This window comes from Tympanuchus pallidicinctus, unplaced genomic scaffold (assembly GCF_026119805.1).
Source record: "Tympanuchus pallidicinctus isolate F22 unplaced genomic scaffold, pur_lepc_1.0 scaffold6, whole genome shotgun sequence".
In the NCBI taxonomy this organism is placed as follows: Eukaryota; Metazoa; Chordata; class Aves; order Galliformes; family Phasianidae; genus Tympanuchus; species Tympanuchus pallidicinctus.
Genome location: NW_026294780.1, coordinates 41,533,512 through 41,550,172, shown reverse-complemented (window position 1 = coordinate 41,550,172; position 16,661 = coordinate 41,533,512). Strand labels below are relative to the sequence as shown.

The following is a 16,661-nucleotide window of genomic DNA, read 5'->3' as shown; positions in this document are numbered from 1 at the left end:
ACATCCATTCAGAAGTGAGCTGCATTCCTGTTAATAACCTTGGTGACAACAGCATGGATAGAACTGTGCAAAACCAGCTATGCGTGTTCTCTTCCTGTGGGAAAGGGAGGGAAGTTAGCTGTCATTTTGTAGGTGTGAAAATATTATTTTCAAGTATGATTTGAAGAATCCACAGACCATACATTAATGTGCATGGAAGTTCTTTTTTTTTTAAATTATGGTAACCATTTTGTTTAGTTGTGAGTATGCCTTACACTGATTCGATATATTGATCTGTTTCTTCATCTTTGTACTTGCAGTAGCTGTCTAGAGTCTCCATCTGCAGAGATAAAGATGTGCAAACCACTAGGAATAGGTACAGAAAACCATGCAGGCGTCTGCCCAGTTTTCTTTAGCTCTCTTCATAAAAGAAAAAGCAGCTGCTTTCAGTATGGGTATGTGATCTTGACATTAGAGGAATACCCACTTATTCACCTATTTATGACTTTAACTATCTGACTGCAAGAATAAGAGAATAAAACTGTCCATGTGCACTACTAGAGGATTCTTAGCCTGTTTCTGGTTAGTTTTGATGCTTCTGATGTAGTTCCTGAAGTTGTGTGTTTCCACATCTCTGAGTTTCTAGAAGAACTGACATCACGGTGTCATCCCGTTTTTCAAAGCGGTGGAGAACTGTGTTTCAGGTGACAATTTTCAGCAATATCTAGTGACAAGTATTGTGTTGTAGTTTCTTATTACAGCTATGCATGAAGCTGTAGATTCTTCTGAAGGACCAGATGGAGGAAGATTCATGAGAAGGCGTGAGCAGATCACTGATTTGACTTAGCTTTCCTATGTTCCAGTTGAGTCTACAGTAGGGTAGTTCTATTTCTGTCAATTCTGCTGTATTTTTTTTTCCTCTGCTCTTGTGCTGAGAACTTTCCTTTCGTGGTTTCAACTTCTACACATATGTGTGTGATTCTCTATTCTCATAAATGCAGCCATATGAGCCTGTGGTCGCTTTTTGAGAAGCTTCAGTGTTGCAATTCTGCAACTGTCAGTTGCCATCTTTGAGATAGAATTTAGTCGTAAATGTATAACTCACAGTTATGAATGCTCCTATTCTGTTTCAGTGCCAAGTGAAACAGATTAGCTGGTCTCAAGTTGGTTTAATCTAATCTCTTTAATCTGTCTGTGGGTTATATTTATCTGCTTTAGTTTACAGTGGCATGGACTAATGATGCATTCACGAAGTCAGTGTGAATCTCGGTAGAGGGACGGAATCTTCTCAAACTGTTCTTGGCAGGTTTACAACTGAACTTTTCTTTCTGCTCATTCGTCTTGTTCCTTTTTTTCCCTTGGCAGGGATTTCCCTTTCCACTTTCTTACAGGAGGAATAAGATTTTTTTAACTGAAGCTCATTAGTGCAGTTTGGTACATGTCAAGGAACATATGACCTGGATTCCCTTAGGATGAGACTGACTTGGAATGTGTTCCAGCAGCACACCTTATACCTTCAGCATACTTCCTTCCATGCAAACAAGCCAGGGCAGGGGTGAAGTGCCAGCTCCTGAAACACTTGTACAGAGGACGAAGTGGTGTTTGCTACATCTCATTCACTCCATAAGCTCACTGTCACTGTTCTGCACACTTTGCTAATGTAGAGCTTCTGTAGTATAGCAGTGTTGTAGATCAATTAATTTCCAACCCAATTCTGATTCTCTGGGCCTTTTTTCTAATGCCCAGTGGAAGGTGATTAGCAAATATTAACAAAGGTGACGTCTAAGAGATAAATGCAGTGTGTTTCCTATGGCCACAAAAATTACCTTTTCATCCTTAGTGCAAGCTAACTTTGTGGTATTCAGAGGTTTGCAATACCTTTGTGAAACGCGAGGCTTATAAACAAATGGAGATAGTTAAAGTGATTCACACTTGATATAATGGTGATATAATTCTAGGGAATCAATCCTTTTTCTGATTACTCCAGTAAAACAGATAATGGTTTTGCAAATACATACATATGTAAAATAATATTGAATTGCAGTCAGAGCTCTTTTATGTGAATTGAAATTGTATTTGCTTATAAAGAAATTTGGAGAGTATTTGAACAGCTTTAGAAAGTTACATTTTTTTTTTTAACTTTTAAATGTGTCATAAAAACTCTTAAATGAAATTTTATCACTCTTAATTGTGTCTTCATGTTATAATAATGTCTTTGTGTTACATTTATTTGCTGCAGGGTGTTGGGAAGAACAAGATTGTTGACAGATTCCTTCACCTTTTAAACAGGCCCAGAGAGTACTTACAGCTGCACAGGTAAGAACTTGTTACATTTTCATACTTTGCAGTCTGATTTTGCACGTTTTAAAACTCGCATTTCTGAAGTTTAATTTGCTCTTATTGTTTGAATAAATACTCCATTATTTTGGGTGCCACACAGACCACAGAAATGTATCCCTTTTGTAGGCATAAGCAGTAAGGCTGATGAGAGGGTCCAGGAATCTAGTGGAATCGCTTTGCTTAGCATAACAGGAAGTAAAGCTTGGAGTTTACTGATGTCAAACTAAGAAAGTCCTACTATATTATCATTTCTGGAGAGATTTCCTTAAGCATGAGGTACTGTGTGAGGGAAGAATTTCAAAGGCTCTTACTGGAATGTATCATTCATAAGATAAGAAATACTCTTAAGTATTTGTTTTTTTCTTTGTCATTCCTACTAAGCACATGTATTTGTCATCTATAAGCATGTTTAGATTAGGAAAAGATATTTTTTTCTGCAAGCTAAGAAAAGATTTTCAGTACAACAAACCAGTTGAGAACTATTCAAAAGCTGAAATAAACAACAAATTATGATTGTGTACTGATTTAATACCAATTTGTCTGCCTGCTCTTTATGGCATGTGGATCAGTAAATTGAAACAAAGACTGAATAGGTATGGAAGAATTATTTTCAGTTGAATTGCATTGTATTTCTGCTTCATTCCTACTATTTACCTTTCTCTCTTGAACTTCCTAGCTTTATTACTCTTTCTACAACCAGTGTTCTTTAAATAATTAATAAAAATGATCATCTTTGGTATTTAGCCCTTTAACAGCATGGTCTCTTTAGCATTTTCTCTCTCTTCTCCTCTAGCTTTTTGTCTTCAAATATCTTATCCTTGTGTTCCTGATGCTAGGATAACTCTACCTCATCACTTTTCTACTGCTGTTTGCTTACATACTTTTTCTCTTAAAGTATGCTTTTCTAAATACTACTTTCTAAATTCTAAATCATTGCTTTTCTAAATACTACTTTTGTGACCTGCTACTCTGAGCTTTGCATTAACTTTCATGTCATCATCTCTGCCTGAAATAGACATCCCCTCCTTTTCACATATAATCACTTTTTGCACATCTCATTTGGATTAACGAAGTGCTACAGTATTCCTATCACTCCGTGTATGTGACCTTTGAAAATTTGTAGTGAGGTGTGGTCAAGAAGAACAGCATAAATTAATATTGAGATAACTCAGGGGAGTGCTGTATAAAAAAAGATGTTTGGGATAACAATGGACCCATAGAATGTATTAGGTACAACATTCTAGATTATGTATCTCCAGAAAGATAAGGTGCCTTTGCTATAGACTCTTACAAGGTTGCTTATTGTTTTACAGTGTTTAAGAGATAGATAGAAATAACAAATGATGAACCTGAGCAGTTCTAGAAGAACAATTCCAGAGTATGGAGAAACCAGAAATTTCTACTTCCTGGGTGGCATTCTGATACCTTGTGAGGATCTTAGTCTATATGGTACCTTGGTAAACTTTATAAAACCTTTATAAAAGGATTATGATATTGTTAGCCACACTTTTGGATTATAAAACAAAATAGGAAAAAGTTTGCCCTCAAAACATTTTACTATTACAATTTTAGACATTTTGTAGGGGAAATACAGTTAGGAGCTTACTTACAGCATATAAATGCTTTATAGGAAATATGCTAGATTGTACACTTCATCTGGATGTTTCTGTAGATTCTGTAGGTAGCTGGCATCAGAACCATTAACTGTGCTAGCAGGAAATTATTTCTAAATTTAATACTTTAAATGGTGCTCATATACCTGAGTTATAACTCTAGAGCAATTGAATGTTGTAAGCATGCATTTTAGTTGACAACATTTCAAGGGAAAGAAGAATATTATTGTTTTTCTTTTCAAGGAAAAAATGCAATACATTAAATAAAAATTGAAGGGAATTCAGTACCTGGTGAAGATGGGAATTCTTGACCCTTTCAGAAATGTATCTGACATTGCTCATCATTAGTTCTTGGAATTTAGGTTGAAGACTCTCTTTAGATTGCTGTAACAACTCTTTCTAGAAATGAGCATGCAGCTGTCAGCTGCATATCCTGAGGCTCTGAGTTTCCAGTGAGGTATCAAATCTGTAGGAAGATGGCTGATGACATCACCAGTTCTCAAACATGCCCATGTCAAGTGTCACTTTCTATGATTAGCTATAAAACATGTACTTACAATAATTCTAAAATGGAATTGCTGTCTCAGCTGAACAGTATGCCTTGCAATTGAATAGCATCTGTTATGTTCTGGAGTATGTAGATATAAATCCTTAGGTAAGAAATAGCCTTGCTGATGACTCTAACAAAGGTTGGAGAAATTGTCGGAGTGGAGAAAACTGTAAGAGCTTTAAAATTAATGTAATGAGGGTCTTTAATAACATGTATCATTACGTAGTAAATAAAGAAGCAAATAAATAACAGGCAAAAGTAAGTGAAGGTGATCCTGGATGAAATTTCCTGATATCTAAGCAATTTGTTAATGTTATTGCCATTTTTCAAAACTGAATTTTAATTAAGTTTAAGTATCAAACCCATGAAGACATTCCAGAAATATTTACATTCAATGGCTTGTGATGTAAATAAGGGATAAACATGCAGCCATGTAACGTAACACACTGTGTTATGCAGTATAGTCACTGTAGGTGTCATTTATAAAAGATCTCACCCCTTGCACCTTTTGCCAGTAGAAATAAAATAACTAGATATGCTATTCAAATATGTTTTGATTTTGATTGTTTTGGGAAGGGGTGTTTTTTGGTTTCATTTAGTTTGTATTTTCTTTTTTTTTCTCTTTTTTTTTTTTTTAACTTTCTTGATAGTATAGTGCAGCATCCACATACACGCTGTTGCACTTGGGTCAGGGTAATCCCAGGTGTGAGTACAAACTGAGAAAGGAACTCCTTGAGAGCAGAGAAGGACTTGGGGGCCTTGGTGGACAAAAAGTTTGACATGAGCCAGCAGTGTGCACTTGCAGCCTGGAAAACCAACTTTATCCTGAGCTACGTCAACAGAGGGGTGGCCAGCAGAGAAAGGGAGGGGATTGTCCCCCTCTACTCAGACCTTGTGAGGCTCCTTCTGGGGTGCTGTGTCCAGGCCTGGGACCCCCAGCACAGAAAGGTTGTAGGGATAGTGGAGTGAGTCCAGAGGAGATCCACAAAGATGATGAAAGGGCTAGAGCACCTCTCCTGTGAAGAGAGAGCTGGGCTTGTTCAGCCTGGAGAAGAGAAGGCTTCAGGGAGACCTCGTTGTGACGTTCCAGTACTTAAAGGAAGCTTACAAACAGGAGGGAGACCAACTTTCTGCATGGGCAGACAGTGATGGGACAAGAGGGAATGGCTGTATAATTTAAAGGGGGGGAAATGAGGTTAGATGTTAGGAAGAAATTCTTTACCTAAAGGGTGGGGAGGCATGGGAGCAGGTTGCCCAAAGAAGCCGTGGGGGCACCATCCCTGCTGGCATTCAAGACCGGGTTGGATGGGGCCCTGGGCAGCCTGAGCTGGTGGGTGGCAGCCCTGTCCACAGCAGAGGGTTGCAACTGGATGGTCTTAAAGGTCCATTCCAACCCAATCAATTCTATATAAGTTCTGATCTAAAACTTCCAGTATTCCAAAAGATTCACTTGGCAAGTGTGCTTCTTTTGGTCAATGAGCTGATAGAAGGGGTAATTTTCAAACCTCAAAATTAGTATCTTTAACCTCAGAATTAGTGTCACTGGAAGATGGTGAGAGGAGATAGTAGACAGAAAAGAGAGTGTTTTTCCTTAAGCATCTTTTCTAACATCTGTATTTACTTGCTTTATCACTGATTCATATGTAAGGGTCAGTCTGACCTTAAGAATTAGATTGTTTATGGAGATTATAAATCTTTCTCTTAGGCTTGCTTACCTCATTGAGAGATTTTCTTTTCTTGAGTATAATTTACATATATTTATATACATCTATGTGTGTGTATATATATACAGACATGTTTAGAGAGTAATATATATACATATATATTCAGTCACACATACATATGTGTGTATATATATATATATATGTACACCACCCTGTTGATAAACATTCTTTGGAACCACCCTGATAGCAGGTTGGCCTGTTAGTAACTGAGCACTTCTGTTTCCAAGCAATTCTTGGAAAAAAAGCCAACCTGAAAACCAACACACTAGACTTTACTTAACTTTAAGTTTTATAAATTATTTTGGGATCAAGAAACTAAACATAAAATAACTGAAATAAAGCTGTGATTAAAATTTAATAAGGAAAGAAATTAAGAAAAATGCTTGCTTATAAATTATTCAGAAAGTTGACTGCCCTTGCTTACATGCTTCCTAATATAAGAAGTTGATCAGGACACAAAAAAGAATAACTGCAAAAAGGCAGATCTCTTTTATCATATATGGCTGGGTTTATAGGACTCCATCTGAAACTGACAGTTTGGGTTAGGGTCTGCATAGCCTCTGTCTAGGGTTGCACTTACAAAGCATCTTGCTTCTTTTCCATGCTGAATCAGAAGTTTCACCTACTGAGATTTCCCAATTGATCCCTTTCTTTTAAGAATAACTTCTGGGAGATAAACCCTCAAATTTTGTTTATTTGTGAGGGATGACTGTGGCCACGATACTGGCTTCACATTATGAAACATACAACAGCATTATTTTGCCTAATGTTAATCTTTAAGATCTTTCTGCTTTCGCCTTGAATGATGCATTCACCTTCATGATGCTGCTGGGAAGGTGAAAATCTGAGGCAGCTGCAGGCCGAGCAGAGATCTGTTTAGAAATTAGATGCAATATTGGATGACTTTATTACAAACTTTTATGTCCTCCAAATAAATGTAACAGAGCATTGAATACTTGCTTTATTCCTAAATGTGTGAAACCTGGAAAAGCTCATAATTTTATGGACCTTGCCATTACTACTTTTGTAGTCCCTTGTGTGAGTCACATGGAAAGGAATCACCTGTGGTTCTTCAGAAGAATGTGAAACCAAACTTTGTACAAATTGTGGATCTGTAAAACAGGTTTCACTGAATCAGGAAAAAAGTTTTTCATTAGAACTGATAACATCTTCTTTTAAAGTTTCTTGAAAGAAGATTCCACAGAAGGAAAATACAAAGCAAATGAAAAAAAAACAACAACAAAAACAACAGTAAAGCCTTAGAAAAGACTTAGGCAAGAATATGTGCCCTATTCAGGTTATAAAATCTTTTTTATCACTAATGAGAGAGTAGTACATAAAATACAAACTCACACCTCTCCTGTGTAAAAGCCTCAGAACAAAAGTGCTGTAGACTTAAAACTGTTGGCTCCTTTGATGAAGAAAAAAAGTTAATTTTACCCCTCTCACCATCAAATTAGTAACTAATTGCATGTAAAGAATGGTTTTGCCAGATTGACGATATCCTTTATCTGCCATTTAAACAATTATGCGTCTGTTTGGAATTCAGTCTCACCATCAGGCTGTTTTTTTAAGTTAAAATGACAATGATTTCTTCTTGGAGTTCCTATTTTTGTGTGGACTGGTATTATATAAACACAATATTTTCCCTTTTGTTTCCAACGCAGACTTGATTTATGGCTCAGAGTTTTTTGTTTGATTGTGTTTGGATTGTGAAGAGACTGCAAAAATAAAAAAAAGGTTTTCAAAAGGTGATGTTCTGCCTAGGAAGGGAAAAAATTCAGTGACCTACAGTTCACATTGGTTTCTTTTAGAATAAATAATGGATTATTTTTACATGCTGAAGACATTTGAATACATCAAGTTTCTGGAGTCATATAATTTTATCTGTTCTTAGTATTCATTAAGTAATCTCCTAGTCTTAAACATAATGATTTTAAAAAGGGAAAATATTGGCAAATAAATCATTCTCTAGGTTTATTGCTCCTGAAATTTCATTTTAGACAGCTAAATAGAACTGGAGAAATTCTGTGGAGATTATGTAGTGTCGACTCTAAGATTTGATGCTGTACGACTTCTGAAAGCTGCCATCTCTGTTCTGTTGGTGTTGGATTGGTTTTATATTATGTAGCCAAAAGGAGCAGCTGGCAGTAGGAGCCTTACGAAATTATCTGACATCTTGTGTTGTGCTTCAAACTGCTCTACTAGCAAACAAACAAAAGCCTATTTCTCTGTGTAGTACCTTGAAGAAAATTTGAATGTGTAAAGAAGGCCTGTGTTCCAAGCAGCACAGTGGATTTGGTTCAGGACAGCATAATTGACATTATTATGTGTCAGTACTTCTTTGTAAAGTTTGGTATGCATTGCATTTGTTGATGTTCTGAGATTCTCAAAAGCCTTGGGCACATAGTCCTTGGCAAACTGCTCTAGGTGACCCTGCTTGAGCAACATGTGTTGGATTAGCTGACCTCCAGAGGCCCTTTCCAACTTCAAGCACTCTGATTCTGTTATGTACCAACAACTTTTGCAAGCCAGAAGATAGAGGACACCAGTGAGTTCTTATTTTCGGTTAAATCAAAATTGTTCAGTAGGAAAAAAATTAAAGTAAAAAATTAATTTATCTTCATAAAATTGGATGATCCGGCAGTGATGTTCCATGCAGGGAGTCCATTAAAAAGGTCCTTGGCTTTTGTGCAAATATGTCTGTGCGAAAGAACTGTTAAAAGCTGAGGAAATTAAGAAGCAGTTTCAAATCGTTTTTGGAACAAGAAAAATAGGAATATTTTTTGTAATGTCATTAAGTTTGATAACTTGTAGAACATTTGTTTATTGTTATGATATGAATGTAAATAACAAGCAGAAATTTCTCTGAGATGTTTGTTGGCTTCATGCTGTTTCCACATTGATCAGCCATGGGAAACACAATTGCAGCTCACCATCTCCATCTCTGCAGTGTGTGCCACAGGCAGTCCTTTACTCAATTAAAAGCTTTCAGAATTGAAAACTATCAGTCCTTTCAATTGCTATGGGAAATTGGTTGCTCTCAGCTAGTGGGAGAGCTAGATTTCCTCTGAGCTACTACACACAGGTGGCAGCTGATGTCATGGTAAGTAAAACTTGTCAACCTCTACTCTGACATCTTGTGTTTGTAGAATTGCAGTCGTTTAATTGGGTAAGAATGTTGTGGTCATTTACAAAAACAGAAGCTTTTGATGAGCATCCTGCAGTGCAGTCTACATCAATAATTTATTGATGGATTATGATGGTTTTTCTGCTTCTCGGTGCTTCAGTGAGTCTACAGGAGATGTGAACCAAGTAGTTCAAGCATTCTCTTTCTGTGTATCAAGAAAACATTCATCTTAAACCATTTTTTGTGCAAAAAGAGAATACAAATCTTTATATCGTGTAACAAAAAAGAGGAAAGTTTTTTGGTGCAGAAGAGTTGTTCTTGTAATGTCTGAAAAGTTGAAGCTGCTTGATATGGTTTGATGCCTTTTTGTGATACAAGAGAATTTATGACGTTCCCTTCTTTAGCTTTGATAAAAAAGAAAAAAGCTTTTATAAAACGTAGTGCTTGCTTTGCAGTTCATGCCCTTAAGTTAGCCATACTATGCATAGTTCTCTGTGTTCAGAAAGCTTTTTTGTCTCCTTTCTTATCATTAATATAGGCCTCATCTAAAGCATTTTGACTTTCTTTGCGATTGTTGTCTTAGAATACTAATTCCTATAAAAATTCTATTTGTTAATCTTGCTGCTATTTTAGATGATCATGCACTACCTTGTTCTGGTTATCTCCATGTTACATTTTATTTCAAAGAATTTCCATATGATGTTGCATCTTCCTGTCAAAGTCACTGTGTTTGTTCATGTGACTGATGATTTGAAAGTGTGGTACAAGGTTCACTTTAAGTATCTGCTACATCCTGGCTTTTTCTAATTCCATAATAAATCACAGTAATCTTTTCTTCCAAAAATTACATGAGTTTACATACGTTATCCTTTTCAAAATAAAGGTAATTTTGCTGTGATCTTTAACAATCAAATTAATTGAGAGGTTTGGGGTAGGAAAATGAGCGTATAGCGTCCCTACAAGCAATACTTACTACAAACTGTGCATTAATCTTTTGATGTTAATTTTCTTTCTCTCTTTTCCAGCACATGTAATCAGTATAAAATCTAATTACCTGTTTCCCCTTCTGAGATCATTTAAATCTACCCTTTGAGCTTTATTGACTTCGGATTTTTAAATTGTAATTAGAAAAAGTTTTTGCAAGAAGGAATTACTTATTTCACTCGAGATGTTGCTACTCAAGCTATAGATACCTAATACTGTAGAGCTATAGCGCACTTGATCCCAGAATTACCTTTGAAAGAAGACAGGACTGTGTAAGACGATTTAAATGACAGTGCAGCTCTGCAGGTCTGTTTTTCAAAGTGAATAACCACAGAGAAGTTATGTCTGTAGACAAATTGCTCTTAAGCTTCAGTGGTTTGTTAGAGGAATCCATTGAGCTCAGTGAAAATGCGTGTGTGTGTGTGTCTTATATGCACACAAAAAAGCTGGCTAATTTGCTCTGCTTGACTTCAAGTCCTGAATTTTTACAATGTGTATGTCTAGAATATTTTCTTCTCATTTTAACAAAGTAAACTTACAGTGCATCCTTTATTTTTCATACAGCCTTAGTTTGAAAATAAGTAATAAGGACATATTGCTGTTGTGGAAGTTTATGCTGTGAGGCATTCAGTGTGCTAGCTAGTATCCAGTACATTGTAATGAAAGCTTGCAGAAGTTCACATAAGCTAGTGGTCTCTTCTTTCCAGTGTTAGCTTTTTATAAACTGTCTGACCAGCTCTGCTATTGTCACATTTCAGGTATTAGAGAGCTACTTCATTTATCTTTTTGTAGGAATTCAATTCAGCTTCAGTATCCTGCTGGGTGGCTGCTGTGGAGAAATAACTTAGGTTAGAAAACCAAGTTGTTTCATTTTCATCTAAAGGTAAAGTAGCAGTTTCTAGCTGTTTACTCAGTGAAAGGTATTCTTATATGCAATCAGGGGAGCTGTAGGATGTCGTATTTCTTCATTTGTGGATTTTGCAATTTGAGCGAATTTCTCATGTTGGAACACATTATGTGCAAGTGTTGCATCTTGTTTTAAAAGATGGATTTTGTAACTTGATTTAAGCATATAACCTGAATCAAACATGTAATTGCCTTTGGCCTTTGTTCTGCCACCCACAGTTATACTGAGTAATAAGCACCTTTATATTCCAAATAATTGTTTGGATTTTAAACAAGCATCTGTCTTGCTGAGTAGTTACAATGGTCTTAGCAGAAGAAATGTAGAGATATAATTATCCATACACGTAGGGAAAGTCAAAAAGGCTTTACACTGTCATTTTAAGAGAGAAATACGAAAGCTGTTTGACTTTTTAGGCATTTCAGAATTTCCTGAGCATAGTGGTTGTGTCATGCAATGATACCGTGTATAATAGGTTGGCTAGAGAAGTTTATTTGTAAATGTCAGAGTCGCGCAGATTGCCTGCTTTTCATCAGGATAGTCCATGAGTGGATTAACTTAGCAATTAACAACTTCACATGGCTCTTGGCTTAATTATTTTTCAAATACTCTTGAAATTAGGTCACACCAGCTGGATATATTCTGATTGGAATGTAATCAAGGAGTTATATGTACATCTGTTTATGTAGATAATTAGATAGATGTATACAGCTCCCAGATGTGAAGAACAATTATTATAGCGTATGTTCTGGGTGTTTGATTTTTCCTTTCAACCACTGTGAAGTTTAACTTGGGGAATAAGACAAAGGCCAATCTGGTTTATCAATGTTTGTTACTATGAACCCTAAAAATACAAGGTTACTTATAAGATATTCTCTTACTCTGTCAGCCTCGGTAAACACACAAAAAGCCAGGGCAGCTTTTTTCAGGCTTGCCACAATGTAGTAATTACAGTGAAAACTGAGGTTTGTAATGTTAAGTGAGGTCCTGATGCTGAGTCCTGCATTTGAGCAGAAGCTTCCCTGGTGAATCATGTTGTACAGTAAAGCAGCACAGTGCATTTGGCTTTTCTTAAGTTAGAAGACAACATGTTGGTTATGGAGTGGATCAAACCCTGTTTTGGCATTCACACCTTGATGTTTTGGGAAGGACAAATGTCAGCACATGCAGTGAACTTTTGCAGATTTGTTGTATGGACAGCATTAACATTTTTAATGAAGAATTCCCTGCGTTGATGTAATTTTTCTAAAGAAACATATTTCAGCCATCTGTTCCTTAAGATAAACTAACATGAATTTTAAATAGAAAAACATCGTTCTCATTGCTGCCTAACTTCTTCTTTTGTCTAGTTTCAACTCCTCTTTCTCACCAGTGGATATTCAAAATGTCTGGACATTTAATTGCTTTCCACCTTTCCACCTCTCCCATCCTGCCCTATGTCAAGGTCTACTGATAGAACTGTTTATGCAAAAGAAATGCAGAACTCATTGAATTTGTGTAGAGGAGAATTTTATTTTAAATGGCAAAGTAGGTATGGTTTGCAGTTCCTCTCCTCTCTTTGGAGTTATTTTTCAACTGTTGTTTAAGAAGATTTGGATAAATATTGTAACTTGACAGGGACAGAATGGAGTCTTTTCTACTCTGATTGAGGTATTTGAATTATAAGCCTTGTTAGCAGTAAGAAATTGTGTATAACCTGGGTGGACAGTAGTTTTGATTCACTTTTGTAGTGAAGACTTGTAGATATATGTAATAACATATATATGTTATTAATTTAAATGGAAATAATTTTTAAAATATGCTGTCATCCATAGTCACTGCCATCTGGCTGGCCTCTGTTCAAATCAGAAGTTTGCTTTTCCTTCAGGCAAGAGCACCACAATAGCAAACACAAGTATATTGCAGGAAGAGCATCCCTCTGTAGCTTGCATTGCTTTGTGAGGATGGGTCAAGGTCCAGCAGGATTGTCACTTACCTCACATCTGCTCTGCCCTTGTTTTCTGTGGTCAATAGAAATTTCTCCTGATGCATTTCGTAGCTCTCCCCTGGAGAGAAGGTATTGCTGTCAAAGGAATAGTAGCTGTCAAAGACTGGTGTGTATTGAGTAAATTTATAGATCTCAGAAAAAGCTGCCTTTGGGCTATAGAATGCACCAGTAACAAAGAGTAAATAAGAGACAGAGATGTGAGCCAACAACAACAAAAAAATAAACATCAAAAGAAGTCCCAGAAGTGCTGCTACGAATGGATTGGTACTGTCAGAAGAGTTGCTGAGTTTAGGTACCAGGTATTTTTATTTTTTTGTTTTTTTAGTGTAGAGTTTCTGAGAAGAGTTTCCATGATAATAACATGTTCTTATGAAAGACATTTGTGAGCTTTTCGTATTTTTTCTTTTACATTCAGGGGAAACTAAATTAATTCAGTTGAACAGGATTGACAGTATGTCAGACAGCTTTTCTCATCCACTTGTATATTCCCACAGTTTTGCCTCTGTGTGTCAGAACTATTTTCATCTTGGGTGCCAGGTGTGATGAAATTATGAGGGTTTTGTATTCTTGTCTTTGTTAGAGCCTAGTTAATACTTAGATGCTAATATTAATAGGTAAACATGAAATAGTTTTTAGATCTCTGCTGTGGGAATGAAATTCTGCACTCAAATGTTTTGAGTGCCAGACATAATTTACACTTCAGAAAATCTGCATGCCACGTTGTTCAGAAATATTTCAGATGTAACATATATTTGTTATTGTCTTCCAGTGTCTTTCCATTTATAAAGGTCATTACAAAGCAGAAATTCAAGAAAAAAAGCCTAAGACAAAAAAGTATTTGTAGTTGTTTTTTACTCTGTTTAGTTAGTTTCTGGAAAACAGAAAATAATGTCATCTAATTGCATAGCTTGCAATTCTGAAAGGAGTACTTATCTGTGGTACCCATAACAACATCATTCTTATGTACTGAATGTAACATCAGTTCAGAATTGTGCTCACTTACATCACCAAACCAACAGAATTAATGTTTGACTGTATACTTAGCTTATAGAATACACTGAAAACCTCCTGGAATATTTCCTTAAAGAATTAGGCCTGAATAACAAGAAAGCAGAAGAAAAGTGATAAGATAGATAAATAACCACAGAAAAAAAATAGTTGGAAATTGGATTTAGGATGTTGACATGTCAATTGTTCCTTGATCTTGATTCCTTCTACAGTTTTTATTGATCGATGCAGCTTTCATACCAGCCCTTAAGTAAACACGTAAACTCCTTTAGCATTCCCACCAGAGTTATCATTATTTTGTCTTCTCTAAAAACTGAGATCGTCCAAATGATTTATGCAATCTGGTAGTAATCACAAGTTAGTGTTCTGTATCTGGGAGCTGTGAGTTACCTGTGCAGAGCCAGAGCATTCACAAGCTCTGCAAAAACAAAATACATGATGTTTTGTGATGCAGAAAAACCCCACGATTTTACATTTGTGTCTTTCCTTCTCATGGCACCAGTCCCCATCCATAACACCCTGGGAAGTCATCTTTTATTCTCCTAAATTTAATACCGTGTTGTTCTGTGAATTATTTCTATCTAATAAGCAACCTGTGACTGTGCCTTCATGGGCTGGGGGGTTTGGTTTATATGTGATAACATCTGCAGCTATTTAAGCTTGAACCAGAAATATCAACTGTTGCTGGAGGTAGTCTGATATGTGCATTCTGAGAACTTAGTCCCTAAGTAATGTGTTCAAGAAACATTGGTTTGTTGCTCTTTTTGTATGATCTGTTATTTTTTTTGCCCTGTGTAGAAATGGGCAAAGAGGAAGGATAATTGATAGAAGCTTTGCTTTTATTTCCATGACAGGATTTCTGAGAAAAAGGTTTAGTTCTACAGCTTATTTCAGTGATTTTAAAAATGCATGTAGAGTTGGATTTGTTTCATATTACACAATATGAATATAACCGTGTTTTGGTGGAGTTTTACAGTTTGTAAGTTGATGGATTTGAACAAAATAGAGGTAGCATCACCTCTTCTACATTTCCTCTCCTGGATTAAAGTTCAGATGAGCAGGCAAATAATAAGAAAGCTCTGCTTCTACCCTGTTCCTTATTGTAGTGTGTAGGAGGCATTGGGATAAATCAGTCATGAGTAAAGCCAAACAAGAAAGTATCAGTTGTTAGGGACAGAAAGCCTGCTGACAGCAGTTTCAAATAAAGGAAATTTGCGTGTTATGCTGTCAGCTCTGAGTTGTAATTGGAAGCTGGCCATTTAATATTTTACTGCAAACAGTACTGTGTTTGATATCCTGTACCCATGGAGCTTATCAGTATATTGTTGGGTTTTTTGCAAGGTGTTAGAAAATTAAAGATTGAACTAAGGTGGATATTTGGAACAGTGAGTCAGCCTAGCTTAAGCAAACACTTGCTGTATTGCGTGGTTGTGAAAGGTAAGAGATTTTTGTTGCATCGAATCTCGCACCTATGACATAAGGTATATGGGTAAATCCAGTGTGGTGATACATGTTGCTGGACAATTCTGAACTGCAACAGTTCTTTTATCTGTACATTCAGTAGAGATTGAAATTGATTATTATAATGAAAACTAAGGAATATTATCATCGCAGATTTTGATTAACTGTGTAAGAATTGTGAAACTGTAAAAATTGATTGAGTGACTGAAAAAAAAATAGAATCCCAAAAGGAAAATATTTTGTTATCATAGCCTCTGTCCCATCTAAGAGCTCACACTGTTTGTGATGTAAAATGTAGCAGTTGCTATTGAAAATTGTTCATAGAATCACAGAATGGCCTGGGTTGAAAAGGACCACAATGCTCATCTAGTTTCAACCCCCTGCTGTGTGCAGGGTCACCAACCAGCAGACCAGGCTGCCCAGAGCCACATCCAGCCTGGCCTTGAATGCCTCCAGGGATGGGGCATCCACAGCCTCCTTGGGCAACCTGTTCCAGTGCCTCACCACCCTCTGTGTGAAAAACTTCCTCCTAATATCTAACCTAAACCTCTCCTCTCTCAGTTTAAAACCATTCCCCTTTGTCCAGTCACTATCATCCCATGTTGATAGTGAATGAGTTCTATCTGAATAATCTGTAGCAGAGATTAGGAGACTCATCTTCTAGCACTGAGCTACTACAGCGTTCTCAGATCATGCTGGAGAATTCTGAAAAGTAGAGATGTTTGTTCCTCTTAGAAAAGAGATCGTTTATGTTCTCATTCAGTTGTTTTGCACTTCATCGTAACTCAGTTTCCTCTGTGTTTCAGTTAATGTTGCCTGTTTTTCCACATTTCAGGGACACCACTGTACAAAGCCTCACCCTACAGCCTTCTGTTAAAGATGGCCTTATTACATATGAAGATTCACCGCTGGTCAGTAGCAACGTTTGAATTGTATATTTGGAAATGTTTAATCCAAGTAGTTAAGCATGATGACTTTTCA

The 16,661-nt window shown here is 36.5% G+C and overlaps 2 protein-coding genes across 4 annotated transcripts in view; one reads left to right on the top strand and one right to left on the bottom strand.

Annotated features, from left to right (window-relative positions):
• The window catches only part of NAA16 (N-alpha-acetyltransferase 16, NatA auxiliary subunit), a 366,631-nt gene that overhangs the window by 162,496 nt on the left and 187,474 nt on the right, over positions 1–16,661 (bottom strand). The gene's annotated exons all lie outside the window — the stretch shown is intronic.
• Positions 1–16,661, top strand: part of VWA8 (von Willebrand factor A domain containing 8) — a 174,965-nt gene that overhangs the window by 82,582 nt on the left and 75,722 nt on the right. For all 3 annotated transcript variants that reach the window (XM_052705551.1, XM_052705550.1, XM_052705552.1), the window contains 2 exons: positions 2,219–2,295; positions 16,516–16,591. In XM_052705551.1, coding sequence (XP_052561511.1) covers positions 2,219–2,295; positions 16,516–16,591 — 153 coding nt within the window. The remainder of the gene's footprint in view (positions 1–2,218; positions 2,296–16,515; positions 16,592–16,661) is intronic.